Genomic DNA, 23,629 nt, shown 5'->3' with positions numbered 1-23,629 from the left:
AGCAGACTCCCTACCAAACAGGGAGCTTGACCTGGGCTGCATCCCAGTATCCCGAAGATGATGACCTGAGCTGAAGGCAGACACTTAACCAACTGAGCCACCCTGGTGACCCCCTCAATGATATATTTTACAAGAGCAAGGAAGAAAGTTTTAAAATGCTTGACTATAACACAAATTAGTGTAACATTATTTTACACCCTAAAATAGGAAAAGAATATGTCCTGAATTATATATGTATGCATAAAATCAGAAAATAAAACTCAGGGATGCCTGGGTGGCTCAGTGGTTGAGCATCTGCCTTTGGTTCTGGTCAGGATCCCGGGGTCCTGGGATCCAGTTTCCCATCAGGCTCCCTGCAGGGAGCCTGCTTCTCCCTCTGCCTATGTCTCTGCCTCTCTCTCTGTCTGTCATTAATAAATAAATAAAATCTTCAAAAAAAATGTATCACTTTAAAAATGATTCCTGGCTAATTAGCATTGCTAAGGTTAATATTGGAGTAAAAATGCAAACAGGAATGACTTGTATGACAAGATAGTATGTGTCTCACTGTTTATTTCCAACTTAGTTACTTGTGATTTTTACAGTTAAACTATTGTGTAAATGTAGAGATTCCATTTCTACTCTAACATTCCTCATTACAGTACTCTAATGTCAACTATTATCACTAAATGTTTTAAGCTTATATAACCAAATGTATAAGAGAGTGGGCTCTAGCACAGACTGCTGATGTTCTAATTCCAGCTCCTCAATCATTACCTATGTGACCCTGGGCAAGAGTCCTATCCCCTCTCTCCCTCAAATTTCTCACTTATAGGATATCTATAAAATATTTATAGGAGTGAGGATCCCTGGGTGGCTCAGCGGTTTAGCGCCTGCCTTGGGCTCAGGGTGTGATCCTGGAGTCCCGGGATCAAGTCCCACATCAGGCTCCCTGCATGGATGGAGCCTGTCTCTGCCTCTCTCTGTGTCTCTCATGAATAAGTAAAATATTTTTAAAAAGGAGTTAATATTTGTAAAACTCGTGCAAGCATACCCAGTACATTTTAAGTGTTACACAAGATCAGTAGGAAATTCAGAGAAAAAAATACACAAAATACTTTTTTTTTCTTTCACTAATGTACAACAAAATGAAGGAGAAAAAAGCCAGCTCTGTGCCCCTGTTAGAAGCTCCCACTAGAGCTAGAAATCCAGTCCCAACTCCCAGAGAGTTGTGTTCACTCACTCAGTAATTTGAGAGCCTACTATATGCTGAAACTGACCGTGAATCAGACACAGTTTCTGCCTTCAAAGTACATGGAGTGGTGTTGGAGATCAGAATGCTCATCGACTTTCTCACAGATGAGAAAATTGATGTCCAGAGAAGTTATGCCTTGCTCAAGGTCACACAGCAAAATGCCACCAGAGGTGAGACCAGAGCTGTCTTCCCACAACTCAATTCAGAACTCTTTTTTCCAATGGACCACCCACCCTTTTGAGGGCCACGTCTCAGCTTCTATTTGAGACATTACCTAGTTTTCATGACCTTCCCTTCTGTGCTCCCTCCGCCACCCCACTCCAAAACCTGGAGCCTAGGGTTTGGAAAAGAAAACGGTGAAACTCTAAAGAGAAAGTCACACACTGGGTATTTTGAACCAGTCTGCAAGACCGGGAAAGGTTACTCTGTCCTCTGCATTAACCCTTCCGGTGCTGGAGAGGTTGAAGTTATTAAAAAAAAAAAAGAAAAAAAAAAGCCCGAGTGGTCTCACTCATCAAGACCGGAAGGGGGATCCCCGCCCCCGGTACATGCGAAGACTGACAGGGAGCCCCATATCAGCGGACTGTGGGCGGGGGCGGGGGCGGGGGCCGGGGCGAGAGGGCCGAGGCACCGGAGGGCGAGCGCCGCCGAGCGCACGCTCAGAGCAGACAGCCCGCAGGAGGCAGGAGATGATGGTCTACAACCCGGGGAGCTGGCAGCCAGAGCGGGGGGAAAGGTAGTCTCGGAGGGGAGACAGAGCCACAGGACGTGGAGATCCTGGAGGTGACAGCAAGGAGAGGACGCCGCGGCAGCGGCAGCGGCAGCGGCAGCGGCGAGGGGCGGCTTCTGCGCGGACGCCGGGCGGTCGGGGGAGAGGAGAGCAGGGCAACGCGGCGGCGCTGCAGGAGGGCCCGGCCGGGGCGGGGGGGCCATGTCTCGAGAGCGGCCCCCCCGCACCGACATCCCCCGCAACCTGAGCTTCATAGCCGCGCTGACAGAGCGTGCCTACTACCGCAGCCAGCGGCCCAGCCTCGAGGAGGAGCCGGAGGTGGAGCCCGGCGAGGGCGGGACGCGCCTTGGGGCCCGATCCCGCGCTCACGCCCCGAGTCGGGGTCGCCGGGCTCTTTCTGCTCCCGCCGGAGGCGGCGGCGTCCGGGCGCCCCGCAGCCGCAGCCCCGACACCCGCAAGAGAGTGCGTTTCGCCGACGCGCTTGGGCTGGAGCTGGCCGCGGTGCGCCGCTTCCGCCCCGGAGAGCTGCCCCGGGTGCCTCGCCACGTGCAAGCGCAGCTGCAAAGGGACGCCCTCCGCCACTTCGCGCCGTGCAGGCCTCGCGCCCGCGGCCTCCAGGTAGGCGGGCGGCGGCGGCACGCCCCTTTCCCGGGACCTCCCCGACCCGGCCGCCGTGGGCGTGTGGGAGAGGATTTATGGAGGGACACCCTCGTCCACTCCCAACCCGAGGCTTGTGGCTCTTTCCTTTTGGGGCCACGCTCTCCGCGGGGCTCCACTCCCGACCCGGATTGGGCCGGTGCCTCGCCTGACCCCGCCCCCGTCTCTCCTTCCTCCCCCCTCCCCCAGGAGGCGCGCGCCGCCCTGGAGCCGGCCAGTGAGCCCGGCTTCGCCGCCCGCTTGCAGGCGCAGCGCATCTGCCTGGAACGCGCCGAGGCGGGCCCGTTGGGCGTGGCCGGGAGCGCGCGCGTGCTGGACCTGGCCTACGAGAAGCGCGTGAGCGTGCGCTGGAGCGCCGACGGCTGGCGGAGCCAACGCGAAGCGCCCGCCGCCTACGCCGGCCCGGCCCCGCCCCCGCCGCGCGCCGACCGCTTTGCCTTCCGCCTGCCCGCGCCGCCCATCGGGGGCGCCCTGCTTTTCGCCTTGCGCTACCGCGTGACCGGCCACGAGTTCTGGGACAACAACGGCGGCCGCGACTATGCGCTACGTGGGCCCGAGCACCCCGGGAGCGGCGGAGCCCCGGAGCCCCAGGGCTGGATCCACTTTATCTGAGCCACCTGCGGCCGACGGCGGGCAAACCAAAGGCACCCAGGGGCTGGGGGAGCCCGAAGATTTGGCGGGGAGGAATGAGAGAAACCGAGATTGGCTGGGAGCTGTCCGAGAGAGTCCACTGGGGAGGGAGAAATCAAAGGGGTGTGGGCAGTGGGCGGAAACCAGCAAGGTCGGGGACATGGGGATGGGAAGACAGGAGCTGGATGTGATAGGAACCCAAGGCATTAGAGGGATTAGGAACAAAGCGAAAGATTGATGTGATGTCCTATACCGTGAGCTAGTACTGGGAGAAAGGGAGTGGATTCGTCAGGCCTAGGCAGTGAAGGTTAGCCACCTCCTTGGGATCGAGTAGGAGCCCACCTGACCAAAGTCATTTGGATTGCTCATTCCTCTTCTAACCCGCCAATTGCCACCTCAGGTCCCGCAGTCCTGCCCATCCTAGCTTTAAACTCAGCCATAATTGCCTTGCTTAAGTCCCAGGAACTTGGCCATTGCTCCTCAGTCCCAGGCGTTATGACACGATTCCTTGGTTATCCCTGACGTTCCCGGGCTTAATTGACCCCTGCCTGGCCTGGGGAGTGATGGCACACGGCAATCAGAGCTCCTTCGCCCTCCTCCAGGCAGCCCTGGGGATTAAAATGAAGGCGAAACCAACTCCAGGCCTGACCTTGTAGCCAAATAATGCCGTGCCTGAAGAGTTGGTACACTCAGGGACTTCCAGAAAAATGCCAGCCTTATACCTTCCTAGGGTGCCTTTTAATGACCTCTAAGCACTTTATGCACTGTATTTGTCATGGAATAGTGAATCACAAGAATCCCTCTCATGATTCTGCCTCAGAAAGACTCACTGACTAGCCGTATTACTTTGGGCAAAGTTAACTTTACCTTTGTGGGCGCCAGTTTTCATCTTGGAAAATTAGATCTTGGCGAGGTGATCTCACAGTCTATTCTTGCTTTGATATTTTATGATCTATGAGTGGCAGAGTGTAGATTAGAAGCCCCAATCTCCAACCTAAACAGTTGGAGTGCTACAGTTCAGAACACACAGCACTTTCAGCATTTGGGTAGGGCTGAGGATGAATATTTGACACAAATATTCAGAGCCCAGGAAGCATCTCATAACCAGACTTCAGCCTGATGGTATTCCAGGGCTTCTTCCAAACTGCAGTTCATCCTCTGCCCCGTGGTTTTTGCTCTTGACCCCCACAGACTTCCAGTCTAGGTCCTTTGAGACAGTTTTGGGCAGCTGCATCTCTGTTGGGGAAAATAATGTTTGGGAGCCCCAGAGATGAAACCCTGTGAGGCTCTCTTTAGGATAAAGGATTATGGATATGAGAAATGGAAAACATTTCAAATCAAGAATCAAAGCCAATTAAGTGGCACCAGAAGATGGCAGTCTGTTCCATACCCTGAGCAAGTAAAGTGGGAAAGCTGGACTCTTCTATCACAGTCATGCCTTAGGTCTCCCCTCCTGGCTAACCTCTGCTAGTAGTTTTTCCTTTCCTTTCTTGCCCTATTCCTAAGCTTTTTCCTTTCCTTGTCCCTCTCTCTCATCACTTTAATTTTCCTTTTAGCATACAGGGTATTCACCTTCGTTTTCTCTTTTCCATTTGCCTCCATCTTCGTCCTTGTTGATCTCTGCTATTCCTTCTCCCTCCAGAAGGGGTGGAGAACCTTCTTCCTTTCTCCAAGACCATGGTTGATCCACCTTCCTTCCTCAGGCTCCTTCTTGACAGTCGTCTAGAAGGGAGAAGAGGGAAAAGAAGCAGTTCCTGATGCAGATGAACAGCTGCTCCCAGGTAACCAGTTCCCCACACCCTTTTCTATCTGTTACTACTTTCTTAAAAATTTCTGAATCCCCCTCTTCCTTATTACCAAGTCAGAGAGTGCATGCACATGGGCCCATACATGCATTCAGAACAGAGTATGGGGCTTGTTACCATGCCCCTCCTATCCAAAGCCTTAGTCTTTTGAAGGAAGATGGCCAAAAAAAGAGGAATCTTGAGTCACTCCTCAAAGAAATGCCGGTTTAAACATCATCCTTACCTGATGAAGAAAACAAAAAATTTCATGCATCTTGTGGATCATCTTCAGGTCAAAGTTCCAGCAGAGTGAAGAAAGAAATTCCTGGAAGCCACCAAACAATGTGCTTTTTAGTCATCGATGAAGAGCCCAAGGGAGGATGATGGAGAAGGAAGAGCCTGGGTTGAGGCTCAGTGTATAATAATCTCTTGCCTAATGTGTATGCATTATTGTCATGTTGTATTAACAATCATAATAGCTCACCTTTACTTAGCAACTAAAATCTGGTGTCTTGCATGCATTATAATCCTCAGAGCAACTCTAACAGTTGAGAAATATTATCCCTGTTTCAGAGATGAGAAAACAGGTCAGAAAAGCTAAGTAATTTGTTCCAAGCTCACGTCTCTGGTAAATGGCATAGTTAGGATCTCCAGTGTTTCTATGCATAGCCATGTTACTGTATTTTTTACTTTAAACAAAACTGAAAACTTTGCCATATATAATCTTTTATTGGGAAAAGAACACAATTTCCAATTGCTCTGCCTTCCCATCCTCCCAGTCTTCCAAACTGGCTCAGAGAAGGCATAGTACTGAGGGTCCCAAGCTCCATGCAGGAGCTTGCTGCTCTCTCCTGTACCAGTGTCCTGGCTCTCCAGAATCAGCAAGGTACCACACTGCCTGCCTGCTAGAGAACTTGGGAACCCATTTGAACTCCAGCTTTTCTGTACATTGATTGGGATTCTCTCCTGGCTGTAACCAACCCACACTTGTTGGTGTGACACCCTTTTCCACTCCCCGGACTAGTCTGGAACTGACCAGTCCCTAAAGTTTCCACTAAAAGGTATCCCTGACTTGGACAACTGCCAAATGGTCTGTGCTTGGGCCCTTTCTGCAAGCCTGGGTATTATTTTTTTTAATATTTTATTTATTTATTCACGAGAAACACACAGAGGCAGAGGCACAGGCAGAGGGAGAAGCAGGCTCCACGCAGGGAGCCCAATGTGGGACTCGATCCCAGGACCCCAGGGTCACGACCTGCGCCAAAGGCAAGTGCTAAACCGCTGAGCCACCCAGGTGCCCAAGCCTGGGTATTATTGAGTGGAAATGTAAACTGGTTGGAGACAAGGAACCAAGGATAATCCATTTTTCCCTGAGCTCTCTCTGTAGGAAGTACCATGGCTCACCCACCCCCCATTCTCAGCTTTAGAGAGCCAACACCTGAATCTTCTAGTTCTTCCCAAATAGAGCTGCCCCAGGGCCTGGGGGTAAGCTGGTGGTCTAATCTGGAATGGGAAATACTAGAAGTTTGAAGCAATCTTTAGAGATGTGTTACATATTAGGCATTGGGATGAGTCCTTTCCCCTAAAGGCTGGTGACTATATGAACAGGAACAATTTAACATATAATACGTCAGCTGTGGACGAGACAGCACTGTAAGAGAAAACATTACCCTGGTTAGGGGCTTGAACCCTTGAAGCAACACAGCTGGAACATTGCCCATTTCTCTCATCTAGACCTCAGATGTTTCCCTACACCAACCTGTCTTAACACCTACGAGCCTTCTTCTTGTACCTTGTTTCTCTTTATGAATGCAGCTCATTATTTCTCTTCATAGTAAGTCCTAACCCCTGAACTTTTCAGTCTAACACCCGCCTTCCCTTCTAACACCTGTGTTTCTCTGGAGCAACTCTGGATCCCTGCAATCTGCAAGTCATATAATCAGAGACCTGGAAAAGCTTATCTTTAGAGATCACTGGGGTCCCTGCTTCAGTACAGATGAGAACACAGGTCCGGAGATGGAGTGACTTCAGCAAGGCCAGAGAATTTGTTAGTGCAGCTGGAGATGGGGCTTAACCCCAGCCTTCCTGACCATATCCCACTCCCAGGCTAGAAAACAGGCTGCTGCACAATCAGACCTGGGGTTTTTCATGGCAAGGATAATATCACAAATGTTTCATTTTCTGCTGCTAGTTTCCACTCCCTTTTCTATACCGCATAAAAAGAAACAAAAGGCACTTGTAGTTTTCTCTGTTCTCCCAAGCCTTGGCACTTTGGGTGATATTGCTAAGGAACAGTGAAGTTGCTAAAAAAAAAAAAAAAAAAAGACTGAATAACTCACCCATTGACTAGCTAACCTGGAGAGGAATTGCATGTTTGCTATGTGAATCCCCCCAAACCACAGTTCTCATCAGGCCGTCCCAGAGTGTCCTCATCCCCTTCACAGCGCAGCCCTGTTCTCTGGGCCCCAATCCCACTAGCGCTGAGCCTCACTTCAGCTTCCTCATGCAACTGCCCTCCCTTCTGGTTAAGAGGCCTCATGTTTGAAATAAAGGTAAAATATGAAAGTATATTATAAGATACTGAGATAAATTGATTTTTTCGGGGGGGGGGGTGGCAAGAGACCCAGCGGCAAGATTCCTCTTCCCTATTTCCCATTTCTTGGTCATCTCATTTCCTAAAAGCCCTGTCCATTGGTGTCCTATTGCTACACAAAAGTTGGATGGGCAGAAGATACAGAGGAGCTGGGCAGCACTGGTATAAGACACCCCAATAGAATCCCACCATTTGGGTAGTGGCAGGAAAGTTATCAGGGGGCCCAGCTCTAGTTCCCTAGCACCCAGCACCAATTCCTGGTACAGTTAAAGGATAAAATCCCCGAGTTTCCCCTTGTGTCGGGGGACCATCTAAGTTACATTCTTCTTAAGCACTGAAGGGCAGAGCAAAGCCCTTTTCTCTATCAAGGGCAACCCTAAAGTAAAGCACAAGAAATATGAAGAGGAAAAGCAAAGACCTCTGTCTAATCCAGAGTGGAACAATAAATATTAAAGTGAGGCATCCTTGAAAAAGATCAGGTTCTAACATAATTTTGACTTCCACATCACCTGAACAATGAGAGAATTCAGTTACCCACAAATGAGACAATGTTTCTAATAGGAAAGCCCTAACCTGAGAATAATCAGATTCTCCTAATTTCATCATAATGGCCAAGTTGTGATGTCACTACAGAGCACCCACACTTACGTTGTGAAGCTAGATATGCTGAAGGGTAGAGTCAGCATGAGGAGCAGACACCCAAAGAGAGGTAAGTGGGGGGCTTCCCAGGGTTTTTCTCTGTGGCTTATTGCCTAAAGTCCCTCCGTGGCCCTAATGTCTTTCCTGGCTTCTCACAGTTTAGTGCTACGTCTGTCTGAAATTCTTCCACAAATTCCTTCACTGCAGCTTTAGCTATCCCAAATCTTTTAATAGTTGCAGTTCTGATTGGTCAGCCCTCAGCTTTTGGATTTCTTAGGAGACCGGGCACAAAATGGTGGAGCATGTTTCCCCTAAGTGAGGCAGAAACTCCCCATATCCATTTGGGTTGTCCCAGGGGTAGATGCTAGTTTTGGGGTGCCTGAAGCACAATTTTTGGGGCTTTTTAAAAAACTTATTCATGAGACACAGAGGCTGAGACATAGGCAGAGGGAGAAACAGGCTCCCCATGGGGAGTCCAATGCAGGACTCTATCCCAGGACACCGAGATCACACCCTGAGCCAAAGGCAGATGCTCAACCACTGAGCCACCCAGATGCCCCTTTTTGGAGACTTTTAAAAGAAAAACACATTAGTCACAAAAGTGAAAATAGTTTAGAATGAGAAAAGATAAAAATTTTAAAGAGCTGACAAATACAATATCATAAAATCAAGAAAAATAAAATTTTAAAACCTACTTGACAAGCATTTTTTTTTTTACAATTTTATTTCTGAGTGCATGCTCTTTTTTTTTTTTTTAAATTTTTTATTTATTTATGATAGTCACACACAGAGAGAGAGAGAGAGAGAGAGGCAGAGACATAGGCAGAGGGAGAAGCAGGCTCCATGCACCAGGAGCCCGATGTGGGATTTGATCCCGGGTCTCCAGGATCACACCCTGGGCCAAAGGCAGGCGCCAAACCGCTGCGCCACCCAGGGATCCCTGAGTGCATGCTCTTGATAGCTTCTATGATGAGAATGTTTTCTCTAAGGAGTATAGAAAAGTCTTCTACATGACACTTTTTTTTATTCTTAGTGATTTAGAAAATTTTCACCTTCACACTTTATAAGTGATAAGAATATCACAATTTTGGGCAGCCCTGGTGGCGCAGCGGTTTAGCGCCGCCTGCAGCCCAGGGCGTGATCCTGGAGACCCTGGATGGAGACCCTGGATCGAGTCCCACGTCAGGCTCTCTGTATGATGCCTGCTTCTCCCTCTGTCTGCTTCTGATGTCTGCTTCTCCCTCTGCCTCTCTCTCTCTCTGTATCTATGAATAAATAAATAAAATCTTAAAAAAAAATTTAAAAAAAATCACAATTTTTTTCAGATTTTTATCAAACTTGAAAAAAACACTATCAAATTTCCTTGATGTATGTGATATAAAATTTCAGAGCATTTCAAATTTGTAATGACTAATATGCTCTGGATCGTTGACATTCGTATTAATGTAGATGTATTAGTCAGCTAGAGCTGCCATACAAAAATACAACAGACTGGGTGGCTTTAGCCAGAAATTCCCTTACAATTGTAGAGGGTAGAAGTCTGAGGTCAAGGTATCCACAGGGTTGACTTCATTCTGAGGTTCCTCTCCTTGGCTTATAGATACCCATCTCCCTATGTGTTCCCATGGTCGTTCCTATGTTCGTGTCTGTGTCCAAATTTCCTATTCTAAAGATACCAGTCATATTGGATTAGGACTCACCCTGAAGACCTCAGTTTAACTTAACTACCTCTTCATAGACCTTGTTTCCAAATACAGTTATATTCCAAGGTATCGAGACTTAGTACTTCACAGTAAGAATATGGAGTGTGTGTGTGTGGGGGGGGGGGGGTGGACAACACAGTTCAGCCCCTAACACTATGCTTACTATTAAACTATTTACAGAAGTAACTGCAAACCACAGTGATAGACCTACTCAACCCAAAGCAAATGTATCCCCAACTTAATTTCCTTAACCAATCCCAAAATGCCTATGGCCCCTCCACTGCCACTTGACAAAAGAAGTATAATGGAGGGGAAGTCAGAAAGGAAAGAGACATCAATCTTAGTCAATTGCAGTTGAAATATTTTTTTCAAGTTTTACAAAAAACTATGACCATGTTAACATGTTCTTGGGGCTCCTTCAGTGCTTTGGAAGAGGTCTGTGCAAGAGATGGCCCTGAAACTTCAGCTTCTTTAGCTATAGGGTAAATGTGCCTCTTGGTTAATCCTGCTAATATCTAAGTCATGCAAAGGAAGAGAGAACTTCCACCAATATGGGGGATTAACATCTCTATATTGAGGATGGCATGATGAGTCCCCATTCTTCAGCACTAGTCCCTGGAAGAGCTGGGAAGGTTCGTTATCTTGCTAAAGGTGGGGCCCTCCCATCTCGGATAGCCTGGATCTCTTCCTCTCTTCCAATCCCCATACAGTCTACTCCATCTTCTAAAGTTTTAGAGTGAAATCCACATAAGAGGGAGTCTTCAGCACACACTCTAGAATAGGGGCAGGTGGATTTCTTCTATCCTTGGATTTTTCCTCTCCTAAACCTGTCCAGTTCTGCTCCCTGTTCTGGAGTCTCAGGAGTGAGTGTCTTTTTTTTTTTTTTAATTTATTTAAAGATTTTATTTATTTATTCCTGAGAGACACACATAGAGAGAGGCAGAGACATAGGCAGAGAGAGAAGCAGGCTCCATGCAGGGAGCCTGATGTGGACCCGATCCCAGGACTCCAGGATCACACCCTGAGCCAAAGGCAGGGGCTCAACTGCTGAGCCACCTAGGTGTCCCAGGAGTGAGTGTCTTAATGAGCAGAGTTGTCCACCTTTCAGATTTCCAAGCCTATGATCAGTGTTGCCAGAGAGCCAAACTGAATCCTCTAGGGGCAGGCACTAAGTTCCCACAGACATTGCCTGCCTGGCTTTCCAGCTTGATAAGCATGAGTTCTTCCGGTCAACCGGGAAGTTATTTTTTATTTGTCTTGTTATTTGTTTGGATTATGAGAGAACAACATCTCCACTCAAAACTGAGGCTGCTGCTGCCTAAAATGTTTCACTTTTCCCTTCATCATGTAACAAACCACTGGGGCATGGGGATAGTCATGATTTAGGACAAAGTCTGCATACCACCAGTCCAGGCTTAAACCCTGAGGAATCAGAAGTTTCTAACTTTAAAGCTGAGTATATATGTTGTGCCCAAGATTGTGAATCCAAGAAACCACCAAGGAGCCGACACCGATGCAAGCACATGAGGGTTTATTAGGAAGCTCAAGCCTGGGTCCAAGTACACCCGACACAGCAGAGCAGGGGCTTGGACCCCGAAGTGGGTTCCAGCTGGGTTTTTATGGGCTGGTCTAGATGACCTCCAGAAGGGGTGGAGGAATTTCTCCATTCCAATATGGGGGAAAGGGTGGGGGAGTTTCTTAAGCTCTGTTTTCATTCCGATATGGGACTTTCTGTCAAGGGCATTCTGTCAAGGGCGTTCTGCGGTTTTTCCTGTAACTGAAGTAGGGTAAAGTTCAGCTCTTGTTCACAGGGGCCTGAGATGGCTGCCGAAGCTAAGATGACTGTACTTGTGCTAACGCTAAACTTGAGGTGCAATGGCCTTAATTTTCTCGGCCTCCACATATATATCTTTCCCTTGTTTATGATGTTTTTGCTGGATACACAGTTGTAAGATTGTGGGCCTGGCTCTTAAAAGGCTGAAATTTTTACTGAATGTAATGGGGCTAGGAGGTGTGCAGGGAGAAATACAGGGATAATACCATAAATAAAATAGGGCTCAGTGCTTAAGCTTATTTCTGATGTCTGACAACTATGACAGCATTCTAGACCTTAAATTGGAGGAACAAAGAATCCATAATGGGGGTTGATTTTGGAGGGAGTATACGGGGAGAGGTGGTGTCTGGAATACAGAGCGACGTCTGAAATTGTTTTATAAATTACTGTAGTTATGTAAACTATTAAGTGACCGAAATGGGCAAGAAGAGGCTTTTTTGAGGACCAGCATGAGAACAAAAGAATCACTTCAGGAAGGGCTGTTCCCAAGTTTAGTCTGAAGACTAAGAATCCAAAATATAAAAACTTTCAGCCCACAACTTAAGAGTGTGTGGCGACTTTGGCGAAACATCCACTTTACTGCCATCCCTTTCTTGACAGCAAAAACTAAGGTTCCTAAGTACAAGTGGGAGTTCCAGGTCCTCCTCACTGGGACGGAGAGGGGGCCTAGGGGTCTGGTGGGTCCCAAACAGGTGCTCCTTCCGGCACTAGTCTTTGGGAACACTCGTCCGCTGTTCCGAGGGTGCCGGGCTCCTGGGACCCTCGTCTTCCAGGCGGCGGGACATCTGATCCGCCCGGAGAGCAAGTTCCCGTTCGCTGTAGGCGCTGCGTTTCACAGTGACGCTGCTGCCGGCTGGGCAGGCGCGGATCGGCTCCACTTGTGCGCACGGCTGGCAAGGAGGTGCTGAAAAAGTCTCCCTTCAGGAGGAAGGAACGGGGAGTAGTCGCAAGGGAGTCCTGGACAATCCAACGAAGTGCGGCGGGGTCCTGGGGGACGCCTCCGGGAGGACCAGCGCTCAGCCTGCTCCGAAGGTCCGGCGCGTAAAGGTCGGGGGCGAGGGAGGGGGTATCAGTCGCAGCACCCTGGCCCCGGGGGACATCTTCCCTGCCCCAAGCAGCCAATCGCCACCCAGCGGAGGCCCACGCAGCCAATAACCGACTTCAGCCGAGATTCACGCAGCCAATGGCCGCCCGGTGCACCGCGCCGGTGCCCGCCCGCCGCCTCCGCCAATCGGGACTCGGGCCACCTTGGCGCCGCCCCCGCGGCCCGCCCCACCCGGCCGCCCCGCCTCCAACTCGCTCGAGCAGGGTTGGGCTAGACGGGCGCGCTCTCGGGGACAGGGGGGGCAGTCCCGGTCCCGGCCCTCCGCGCGGGTGGGCTTGGAGCAGGCCGCACCGGGCGGGAACCCCAGTCCCACCCCGGAGGCCCCCTGCCCTTTCTCCCCCTTTCCCCCCGGCCCATGGTGCGAGGCTGGGAGCCGCCGCCCGGGCCGGACCGCGGTGAGTGATCCCCAGCCCCTTCGACTTCCCCTCCCAGCCCCTGTGTGATCTCCGACCTCCGGAGCCCCATCCCCAGGCTCGGGGGGGAGGAGAATTCTAGGCTCGAAGTCGCCCGGTTCTCTCTCCTTTCTCCTCTGGACTTTTCGGTTCCCTGTTGTAACTGGGGGAGGGTGAGTGGGTGTGTAGGGAGGAGAGGGCTGGGTTGGGACGCCCTCCGCGAGGGGAGGATTGAAATTCGTCTGCTCCCTGGGGCTCGTCGCCCCAAGTGCAGCAACTTTTTGTTCTCTGACCCAGTTTGGAGCCTTGTAGACTGCCTGCGAAATGGAGGATAGGAGAAATGTTTCCTTCCCAGGCCTCTCCTCCCCCCACGACTACCTTCTGGCGACCTCAGCACACGTACAGAAATCTGGCCTTACTTCTGGGGAGCAGTGGTCTTTGGGAATGAAAGGTTTGGGAGAAACTGCCCTTTCTGACCCCCTACCCAGCCGTACTCCAAACAAACCGGGAAAGTGAGACCCCGAATCCTCAGAGGTTCCTGGTTTTGCGTCCTAATCTGAGACTTCTAAACTGAAAGAAGACTCAAGCCGAGACGTGTTTGGTAATGTGGGCCCAGATCAGATCTTTTACATATGAACCTCCTCACCATACATTTGAAGCTCTTTTATATTATAGGATTAGAACAGGTAAATGGCAATGATCGAAAAAACAAAAAACAAAAAAAGCCAGTTAGACTTGGGAATTTTTTTAATGATTCATACGTATCTTTAATCGTTGTCATTAAAAGTATGTTCATTTCACCAATCTTTTGGGGTAGTGTCCAGGCGTTTTCTTTGTGTAAGTCTGATGATTGGAGTTCCCAATTGCCTTCTAGTATAAACTACACAAGCAAATCTCAAATCTGCTGGCACCCTGAGAACCTTTTAAAGTACTGATGCCTGGGCCCCAGTCCAGACTAAGTCAAAATAAGGAGGGTTCCCTGGTTTACGTTTCCCAGGTAATTCTGATGTGTCACCACCTCTCATCTATGATTTCTAGGTTTGGGGTTATTTTTAATGCAGTGAAAATTTGAACACTTTTGAAGCAATCTGAATGCAGAAAACTTTTGAGATTTTTAAGTCCCCTGCCCTTCCAGTCTTTTATAGTTGCCTACTACTCCCAACTCAACAATTGTACACTCCTTTGTATTGTCTTTCCAAAACATTTGCCTTTGTTTTCATAGAAACAACTTTTAGTGCACTAATTTTTCAAAGGTTTTTGTGCTATTTAATGACATTATTATATGAATAAAAAAATATGGGCATAAACAGGTTGGGAATCACACACAACTGGTCCAAGCACACAGGGCAGCTGAAGAAAGATGGTTTTGGCACACTAGAGAATAGGCCACCAGCCTCTAGTATGCAGTTCACTGTAAGGTGTTGGTCATATAATCCAGTGGGTCAGTTAAGCCAGGCTCCTGGTCCAATTGAACACCTCTCCCTTCCACTCTCTCCAATTAATATCACCAATACCCAGTACCTTCTAGATTCTCTTGAGTCTTCCATCCACTCTTTCGATTCATTCACATCAAGCTGTATTTCCTCTTTAAGCAGTTACCATAGAAAACTGCTTTTCTAAAACATACCATAAAAAAACTGCTTTTTTTTTTTTTTATTAAGTTGGGAGGACATAATTCAGAGGTTCTTAACTGGGGCTTCTGAGATTATATATATAATGTGTGAGTTTGGATGTTTATGGGGGGGGGGTAGTCATAACTTTCTGAGGGAGAGTCCATACCTTTATCTGATTCTCAAAGAGGTTCATGATCCAAAAAGTTGAGAAGCAGCACATAAGTTGAATACCACTAAAAATTCTCTAAGGTCCTTAAAACTATCACCAAAACACATTTCAGGGAGTATTTCAATTCTTTGAATAAAGATAGAGGGTAACTTTGCAGGATCATTAGTTTTTCATTTGAACTGTCTTCTGCTTTAACCATAAGTTTAGGCTCAAGCCTAAAGTTGTGAACACCTCTTTTCCTAGACTTGTATGGACACCTAGACTGGAAGTTTAAGGTAGCCCATTCTTTTCTGCTGCCTGTCCATGGGTATGGAAAGCCCAAAGGGAAAGAAGGGTGTTGTTATTCTCTCTATATATGTTTTTCTCATATTTTTTTATTAGCTGCTTGATGTAGCAGTAGGGCATATCCAGCATATTTAATAAGGGTACAAATTTAGTAATTATTCAGAATTGATAATCCCACCATCACTATCATCTCTGCCCATAGGAGTCCTTATTTCCCCAGTTTTGATTCCCTTCTTTTTCTTCCCCTTCCAGCTGGAGGCGCAAGAACACAAGACACCATAGTGTCTTCACTGTGGTTTTGACTACTGTGAGGTCTACCCTCCTCATTATAGTTCTCATGAGCCACACTCTGGTTGTAGTTTCTTCCTATGTCAAAGGCAGATTCTTCCAGGGAGGTACCAGGTAGCTATACAGCTGTGCCTTGATTTAAGTCACCATTCTATATCAGGAAATCTTCCGCAATTTGTTTTGTGTAATTAGAAAACTGGATGCATACAGTACACCAAATTTGGTATTTGCATTACTGTATATTATACTGAAACATCAAACTGATACCATGGGAATCTGGAGGATAACACACCACATGAACGAAAGCAAAATGCTTCCTTGTAAGGCTTATAGCTGTGCCTGCCTTATTTCCTGTCCGGCAGTCTTCATCCTTACACTGGACTGCTTTATTCCTTATGGTACAGTTTTCTCTTATCTAAAGTGTAATTGTGTCCTTAAAAAAAAGGACACAAATAAGGTTAAGTAGATGTCAAATGTTGCAGTCATAAAGTATTCTCCACCTTAGGTTTGGTGGTGGTCTTAACGGGCCACAGTGTCTAAATGGTGGCTTAGCACCTGGCTGTGCAAACAATTGCTCACAGGCCACTCAGCTGTGTCTGGGATAAACCTGGAGACTAAAAGTAGAGCTACTACTACATTGGCAATTCATCTGGCAATCAAAAAGGATTTATGTCCAAATTATGGATTCAATTCTAAAGCTGTGATTTTCATCCTTTTTTTTGTTTTAACAGCATAATCCATTCTGGAATTATTTCCAACTCCCAAAATATAAAAAGCATAAAATCATGGATATCCTGGTTTCCTCCACTGCTCATTAGAATTAGGACCCTGCAAAAACAGATTGAAAACCATGATTTTAAAGAATGTAGCCTTTGTTTCACTTCCCTCCTTGTCTAGGAGGAGCATTCCCTTATATCAGAATCACCCTGTGAGGCTGAAGTAATGAGAAAAGCTGTGCTTTATTGAGCCTTTACTTTGTCCTAGGCATCATGTCAACTGCATTTTTTCTTTTGGCCATAAACTTGTGAGGAAGGTGCTGTTTTGACTGCCTTTCTTTTCTAATAGGAAACTAAGGCTTAGTGAGGTTAAATAATTTGTCCAAGGACTGGCAGGACTCTAGGAAGAGTTAGAGCTGCAACTGATCTCAACTCTGCCTCACCCCAGACCTCCACCCCAACAGCTGCTTTAGGTCTTGCTTACACATGACACCTAGCATATAGTAGGTACTTGGTAAAAATATGTAACTTTACCAGACAGCACTGTGTGCATTTTTTACACATGAAGAAACTAAAGCTCATTTAAATTCAGGAACTTACCCAAGATCACATAGCTGGTAAGTGGCAGAGATGGGATTCAAACTGCAGGTTGGCCTTACTCAAGAATCATATTTCTACCTACTGTGCCATGCTGCCTCCATTTACCCTCTTAAGGTTCTCTTTGAGCTGTATAGACTTTAGGATCGGATTTGCCTTTGGTTCATTAGATCCACTTGTTAAAAGGAAACCATGACACATTAAAATGCTTCCAACTTTTTCTAATCGTCACATAAAGTCCCTTGATAACCACACTGTACTATAACTTCCTGGACTTGAGATTTTCTGTTCATCATATAGCATTTACATAGGAATCCTATCCCATCCTTAACCTACCAAAAGTAAATATTTATAAACTCAGATGGGATTCCTCTAGAATTAAGGGTGACAGATGTGTCAGGGAGTTACTAGTGCCCAGACAGGGAGCTGAGTGAAAATTTGGTCAACAGACCTTTCTGGGAAATAACCTGAGGAGGTATTTCAGGAATGATGCAGAGTCAAGGGCTCTCCCTGCAGCCTCCATACCCACAGTCCTGGGAGCAGTGGTGCTGCTGGGGAGCTTGCAGGACCTGGCTGCAATTCATAGTGAATTTGCCCACCTGGCCCTGAGAAGAAAGCTGGGCTGCAAAGATAAGAGCGGCAGGCCTTCCACCCTGTGTGGAGGGGCTGTTACATTCTGAGGGAGCTCTCCAGGCTCCCCGGAGAGAGACTGAGCTGTTGGAAGAGACAAAGGCTGGGGGGAGGGGCTAACCTTTGTTCCAAGGATGACTTGGTGGAAACAGTTCCCTCTCTCTACCCCCACAGGACCCCAAAACCAGGAGGAGTAAGCGCCATTTATTCTAGATATCTGACTGCTTATCCTACAGAGAGAAAAAGCTTAGAGGGGTTTGGGTTTAGGGCTTACTTAAAGGCACCATCATTCCCCTCCCCAAAGGACTCCACCACCCAGAAAGGAAGAGGAAAGGGGCTGGGGGCTGGGCAGAGGAACAGTGCTGTCCTTTCTAGATATTCCTCTTGTATTCCTCATTCGTCTTCACATTTTAGAGGTAATCATAAATTGTCAGGAGCTAAAGCATTTGCATCAGTTCTGAGATTACTGCACCCCATGGTTTTTGTGGTTGAGTTTTCATTTTGTGACTCTTGTGAACTTTGAGGGTGAAGTGAGTTTGAATTAGAAAAATAAAGGCAATATAAGGATGAATTTTCCTCCTTAACCTCTAAAGACAGAGTTTTGTCCTGGTGACAATATACACCAGTCGTGTCACTTGGGGTTAAATTAACTTCTATGGGACTTTGGTTTTTTCCATACATATGACAGGAATTATAACAGGCTCATAAAGTTAGGAAAATTAAATGAGAAATTATTAAAGCACTGTAAAGGCAATTCAACACGGTACACATAGACGATTGAATTGGAGTCCAACATTTTGTTTGGCAGAAATTGAACAATGGGCTGAAAGAGGAGCCCCAGTGATTGAGCTGTTTCTCTTCTTATTACAGCTATCTCTGAAGGGCACAAATCAGAAAACACCATGCCTCCTAATAAAGAGGCCAGCAGTCTTAATAGCTCCCCGGCGGGGCTCATCTGCCTCCCTCCAATCTCCGAGGAGCTACAGCTTGTGTGGACCCAAGCAGCCCAGACCAGTGAGCTGGATGGCAATGAACACTTGCTACAAACCTTCAGCTACTTTCCCTATCCCAGTCTAGCAGACATTGCCCTTCTCTGCTTACGCTATGGGCTGCAGATGGAGAAAGTCAAGACTTGGTTCATGGCCCAGCGCCTCCGCTGTGGCATTAGCTGGTCATCTGAAGAAATAGAAGAGACTCGAGCCCGAGTGGTCTACCATCGGGACCAGCTCCATTTCAAATCCCTTCTGTCTTTTACTCATCATGCAGGGCGGCCCCCAGAGGAGGTGCCTTCTTCAATGCCACCTCCAGAACAAATGGGTCTTGGAATAGTGCCCCTGACTCTTAGTGAGCCCACTCAGATGAAAGGATTGAAGGTAGAGCCTGAGGAGTCCTCAGAGCTGCTGAGTCAGCAGAAGGCAAAGGAACCCCTGATTGCACCTGGCAGTGGGGCATTCCCCCACCAATCAGATTTTTGGCAGAATCTTCAAAGCAGTGGCCTCTCTAAGGGGCAGTCAGGCAGGGGTCCCAACCAGTCACATGGGCTAGATTCTGCTTCCTGGAACCACTCCACAGCTGTCCACCAGCCATGTGCTCGGGAAAAGCCCCCCCCAATCTCACTACTTACTAGTAGTTGTAAGCAGGAGTCAGTATCTAATATGACTCCTTCTTCTTCCTCTACCTCTTCTTCCACTTTCCCGGTACTGGCTAATGGAGCTACTGCCACCTCTAAACCCCTCCAGTCACTGGGCTGTATCTCACAGCCACTGTCACCCAATGAACAGGCACTGCCCCCACATCTGGAGCCAGCCTGGCCTCAGGGGCTAAGACATAACTCAGTACCAGGTAGGGTTGGCCCTGCAGAGTACCTTTCCCCAGATATGCAACGCCAGCGAAAGACCAAACGCAAAACCAAAGAGCAGCTGGCTATCCTCAAATCCTTTTTTTTACAGTGCCAGTGGGCACGGCGTGAGGATTACCATAAATTAGAACAGATCACTGGTTTACCTCGGCCTGAGATTATTCAGTGGTTTGGTGACACACGCTATGCCTTGAAGCATGGGCAACTAAAATGGTTTCGGGACAATGCAGTACCTGGTGTCCCTAGTTTCCAGGACCCAGCAATTCCCACACCCCCACCTTCAACCCGATCCTTGAATGAATGGGCTGAGACACCACCTCTGCCAAACCCCCCACCCCCACCGGATATACGACCCTTGGAGAGGTATTGGGCAGCCCACCAACAGCTACGGGAAAGTGATATCCCTCAACTGAGTCAGGCATCAAGGCTTAGCACCCAGCAGGTACTGGATTGGTTTGACTCTCGATTACCTGAGCCAGCTGAGGTGGTGGTTTGTCTAGATGAAGAGGAGGAAGAGGAGGAGGAAGAACTGCCAGAAGATGATGAGGATGAAGAGGAGGAGGAGGAGGAAGATGACGATGACGATGATGATGTGATCATACAGGACTGAGTCGAGGGGACTAGGGGAGGGAAGGTCTGTTACTAAAAGATGAACCAACTTAGTAACTGTTTAAAGAAACCACATTTTTTAAATTACCTTGTGGCAAAGAACTGAAAAGCTTTGTGTTCTTGAGGTTGGGGGATTGGGAATGTAGTGAGGGTGGACCAGGGACGATGACCATAGGACCCAAAGAGAAAGGTGGGGATTGGATGGGCAGAAATCAGGGTTCTAGTCTCAATGAAGACAGTGCTAAGGATCTGATCCATGAGCTGGGAAAAGACTTTTGGTCTCTTCAAGTCTGCTGTTCTTTTCCCTTAGTGTACTATGGAGAGGCCAGACCTTGGCCCCACATCTATAGGAGGATTGGAAAGGAGGAGTAAAGAATTTTGATTCAGTTGATGATTACAGTGCATCCCCCAATCCCACCATTTTCCCTAGAATGTAAGGCTGCTTCGCACCTCTTCTCTCTGAGCACAAGTCCATGCCATAATATAGCTATGAGTCTTAGTATGTCCCAGTCTCATCACAAGTATTTCCTTAACGCACACCAACTTGACTGTATCTTTTACCTTCCTCGTTACTGAGTTGCACAGGTAGCAGAAAGTTTTCATTTTTGATACTGGGACCATCTTGCCTTGTACTTCTTAAATCTTTTTCCAAAATCCCCATTCTGTTCACTATTTGTCTCAGGGTAAATCTTCCCCATGGAGCTTGTGAAAAGTTTAATAATTGGGTGGAGAGTAATTTAGATTGGATATTTATTGGATGTGGGAATTAGGGGGAATGTCCTTTTAAAAAGTAGAATTAGGTTATGGAGAGATAGAGAAGAGGGATAGTTTCTACTGTTCAGAAGGTGGGTGCAGGTAGGTTCCAGGTTTGGTTTTACAAACCTGAGACTCCCTCCTGCCTAGCTTGACAGAGACTAATTTTTCATCTTTTTGGTGTTGGTTCAATTTGTGTCTGTAATTGAGACTTTTCCCTCTCTTTATAGGATCTGTCTTGGGGACAGAGGGACCCTGGTCTTTAACTGACTTGATTATTGATATCAACGGGTAACCATCTAGAAATAAAAGTGGAAGCCCCAAATTGCTAGAATAATAATAAAAAGGCCAAAAATAAAATTATTTCTCTCTCCTCCACTTTGCCACTTCCATGGTTTAGAGATTAATGGAGCCAAATCCATTAACATTCTGATTTAGTATACTCCTTTTTTTTTTTTTTTTGTAAAGCAGCAGGATATACTGAGGTAGATTAAAAAAAAACAAAAACTTGGAGTGCCTGGATGACTCAGTCGGTTAGGTGTCCGATTCTTGGTTCCCGCTCAGGTTATGATCTCATGGGTTGTGAGATCAGGCTCCATACTCAGTAGGGCCTCTCCATGAGGATTCTCTCCTTCTCTCCCTTCCCTGCTCACATGCACACATGTGCTTGCTCTCTAAAATAAATACACCTTTAAAAAAATTTAAAAACAAAAACTTTAAAAGGCAGCACATTAGTATCTATCACTGGGCGGATCTGTTGCCTGTACCTGTATAGCACAGGCTCTTGCCCAGAAGAGGTGTCTAGAAGTGCCCTTAAAAAAATTCAGAGCTCCAGAAAGAATAGGCAATCCTGGTTCAGCTTCAAGGTCATCCCCAGGACCTAATTTATTGCTGAGAGATGTTTGCTATCTTTATTCTTTTTCGATATTTTTGCTTATGGTCTGCCTGCAGGTGGCCGACCTATTTAATTCTGTTTCTATTTAGTATCTAAAGAATACATGTTTCATCTCAGTGGTGGTGGTCTTTGCCCATTCCACCATTCTAGAGCTTGTGATATAATACCAATAGAGCTGCAATAACAATAAAAGGACATCTTTATTTTATCTATATACTTTAGTAAGCTGAAAGTCTGGGTCTCCAACTGTAATCCAACAGAAAGGAAAATCAACATAGTTAACTAGGCATAGACAAAACTACATGCAAACAGAAGAGGTATAATAAATTAGGACAAGGAACAGAGCTGTTGCTTATTAACACTGGCAATGGAAGAATATATTCAAAGCTAAAAGAATGAAATCTAGAAATGAACCAGACTTAATGAGTATATTACCTTCCATCCTTACTGATGCCAAGAATTGTTTTTACAACTTTTAAGTTGTAGGAAACGAAAGAGTTACATGAGTGTGGGAGAGATCTAAACCCTCCTGAAGTACTAGCCTTATATAATGCCTGACCATTTTTCCAGGAGGTAACACAGGGTGTATATGGTAAAGATCAGGAGAGGTAAGGATACACAATGAAATGAGGAAACATTTTCCAAGGCTATCACACTTAATGGGTATTGGATGTTATAGGCCTTCCTTAAGCAATATGAAGAGATCAGACCTTGAAGATGATCTATCTGGAAGTAGTCCATGCTTCTCTTGACCTGGCTAACCCCATCTGTCTCTGTTCATAGAGAGTCTGCAGCAGAAGGCAGGAAGGCAGATATGGGCGATTTATAACAAGGTAATTAAGGCCCTCTCAAACCATTACGTGAAATTTATCAAGACAGCAAACCACTGCTGTTATTTCTCTATAGTTTTCTCTTACTGTGTGATAACTAACTTTTCCAAACTAAGGCTTGATACATCTAGTATGACAAAGGCTTTGTTGCTAATTATGAAACTCTCTAGAACATTTTAGTGGCTTATGGTAATAATAGGGCAGACTATTTTAAAAACTATTTTGGAAGACCTAGAATATCTGACTACTATGCTCAGAGACGATTACCAGGGAGGCAGGATTCTTATGCCTCTGGGGAGGTGGCACTTCCTTTAATAGCTTCTTTTTGATTTTACTATTGAAATTTTCAAAAAATACAAAATTAGAGTGGTATAATGAACTGATGAGTACCCATCACCCAACTTCAACAAATAACTATGGCCATTTTTTTTTCCATTTCTACTTTCTCTCTGTCCCATGTCCACTAGATTATATTAAAGCAAAATCTAGAAAGTCGTTTAACTTCCTATCTCTAAAAATTTTAGTGTGTATCTCCAAAAGATAGACTATTTTAAAAACCTTAACCACAATAGCATTATGCCTACCAAAAAAAAAACAAAAACAAAAAAACAAACAAACACCCAAACAAAACTATTAACAATTCTTTAATATCAAGTGTCCAATAGGTACTCAGTTTTCAATTTTCTCATAAATGTTTTTGTTTTTTTGTCCTCGTTTTTGTTTTTTTACACTTTGTTTCAATCAGAATCTAATTAGGGGCCATATATTTGTAGATGGTTTATATGTCTCAGGTATTTTTTCATCTGTAGGTTAATCCCTCCATTTGTGAGAATCTCAGGGATGCTATTTCCCCAGTGTTGCCTCTTAGGGGCTTAGACCCTAATTTCTTACCAATGAAAGTAAAGGGCACTTGGAATATGAGAGCAAAATACTACCTCCCATAGTATGTCCTTGGGGTCACCAGGAGGTTGGCACGGAAAAAGGGCCTAAATATCCTCAAAACTTGAGCCATAAAAGTTAAAAGGCAAGATTGGCCTTTTCATGTTGAGCTCCTTATAAACCTCTCTTCTCGTTCATGCCCTTTT

At 46.5% G+C, this 23,629-nt stretch overlaps 3 protein-coding genes across 11 annotated transcripts in view; 2 read left to right on the top strand and 1 right to left on the bottom strand.

Moving 5' to 3' along the window:
• The first annotated feature begins 1,840 nt into the window (after positions 1-1,840).
• PPP1R3E (protein phosphatase 1 regulatory subunit 3E) lies at positions 1,841-7,603 on the top strand. 3 transcript variants are annotated; one of them, XM_072837921.1, is made up of 4 exons: positions 1,841-2,582; positions 2,811-3,265; positions 4,955-5,032; positions 5,328-7,603. In XM_072837921.1, the coding sequence occupies exons 1-2, from the start codon at positions 2,166-2,168 to the stop codon at positions 3,231-3,233; spliced, it is 840 nt and encodes a 279-aa protein (XP_072694022.1). In that variant the 5' UTR covers positions 1,841-2,165; the 3' UTR covers positions 3,234-3,265; positions 4,955-5,032; positions 5,328-7,603. The 3 variants fall into 3 exon arrangements, with proteins under 3 accessions (XP_072694022.1, XP_072694021.1, XP_072694020.1); XM_072837920.1 differs by having other exon boundaries at positions 4,897-5,032; XM_072837919.1 differs by having other exon boundaries at positions 4,894-5,032.
• Positions 7,604-12,813: 5,210 nt separating this feature from the next.
• On the top strand, positions 12,814-21,182 carry HOMEZ (homeobox and leucine zipper encoding). 3 transcript variants are annotated; one of them, XM_072837913.1, is made up of 2 exons: positions 12,814-12,836; positions 18,470-21,182. In XM_072837913.1, exon 2 carries the CDS (start codon positions 18,502-18,504, stop codon positions 20,065-20,067), a length of 1,566 nt encoding a protein of 521 aa, XP_072694014.1. In that variant the 5' UTR covers positions 12,814-12,836; positions 18,470-18,501; the 3' UTR covers positions 20,068-21,182. The 3 variants fall into 3 exon arrangements, with proteins under 3 accessions (XP_072694014.1, XP_072694012.1, XP_072694013.1); XM_072837911.1 differs by lacking the exon at positions 12,814-12,836 and adding an exon at positions 13,114-13,304; XM_072837912.1 differs by lacking the exon at positions 12,814-12,836 and adding an exon at positions 15,722-15,770.
• The window catches only part of RNF212B (ring finger protein 212B), a 44,436-nt gene continuing 33,909 nt past the window's right edge, over positions 13,103-23,629 (bottom strand). For 4 of the 5 annotated variants that reach the window (XM_072837915.1, XM_072837914.1, XM_072837918.1 and 1 more), the window contains one exon: positions 19,082-22,502. In XM_072837915.1, the coding sequence (XP_072694016.1) occupies positions 22,437-22,502 (66 nt within the window). In that variant the 3' untranslated portion in view covers positions 19,082-22,436. Of the gene's footprint in view, positions 16,485-19,081; positions 22,503-23,629 lie in introns of those variants that run through there. The other variant, XM_072837917.1, reaches the window with a different exon arrangement.

Source organism: Canis lupus, chromosome 9 (genome assembly GCF_048164855.1).
Source record: "Canis lupus baileyi chromosome 9, mCanLup2.hap1, whole genome shotgun sequence".
NCBI lineage: Eukaryota > Metazoa > Chordata > Mammalia > Carnivora > Canidae > Canis > Canis lupus.
Note: the sequence above shows the minus strand (reverse complement) of the source record. Positions and strands in the feature narration are given on the sequence as shown.

Coding starts and splice junctions, on each gene's coding strand:
- PPP1R3E (XM_072837921.1), top strand. CDS start 2,166: ATGTCTCGAGAGCGGCCCCCCCGCACCGACATCCCCCGCAACCTGAGC. Junction 2,583..2,810: donor CTCGCGCCCGCGGCCTCCAG/GTAGGCGGGCGG, acceptor CCCCTCCCCCAG/GAGGCGCGCGCCGCCCTGGA.
- HOMEZ (XM_072837911.1), top strand. CDS start 13,265: ATGGTGCGAGGCTGGGAGCCGCCGCCCGGGCCGGACCGCG. Junction 13,305..18,469: donor GCCGCCCGGGCCGGACCGCG/GTGAGTGATCCC, acceptor TTCTTATTACAG/CTATCTCTGAAGGGCACAAA.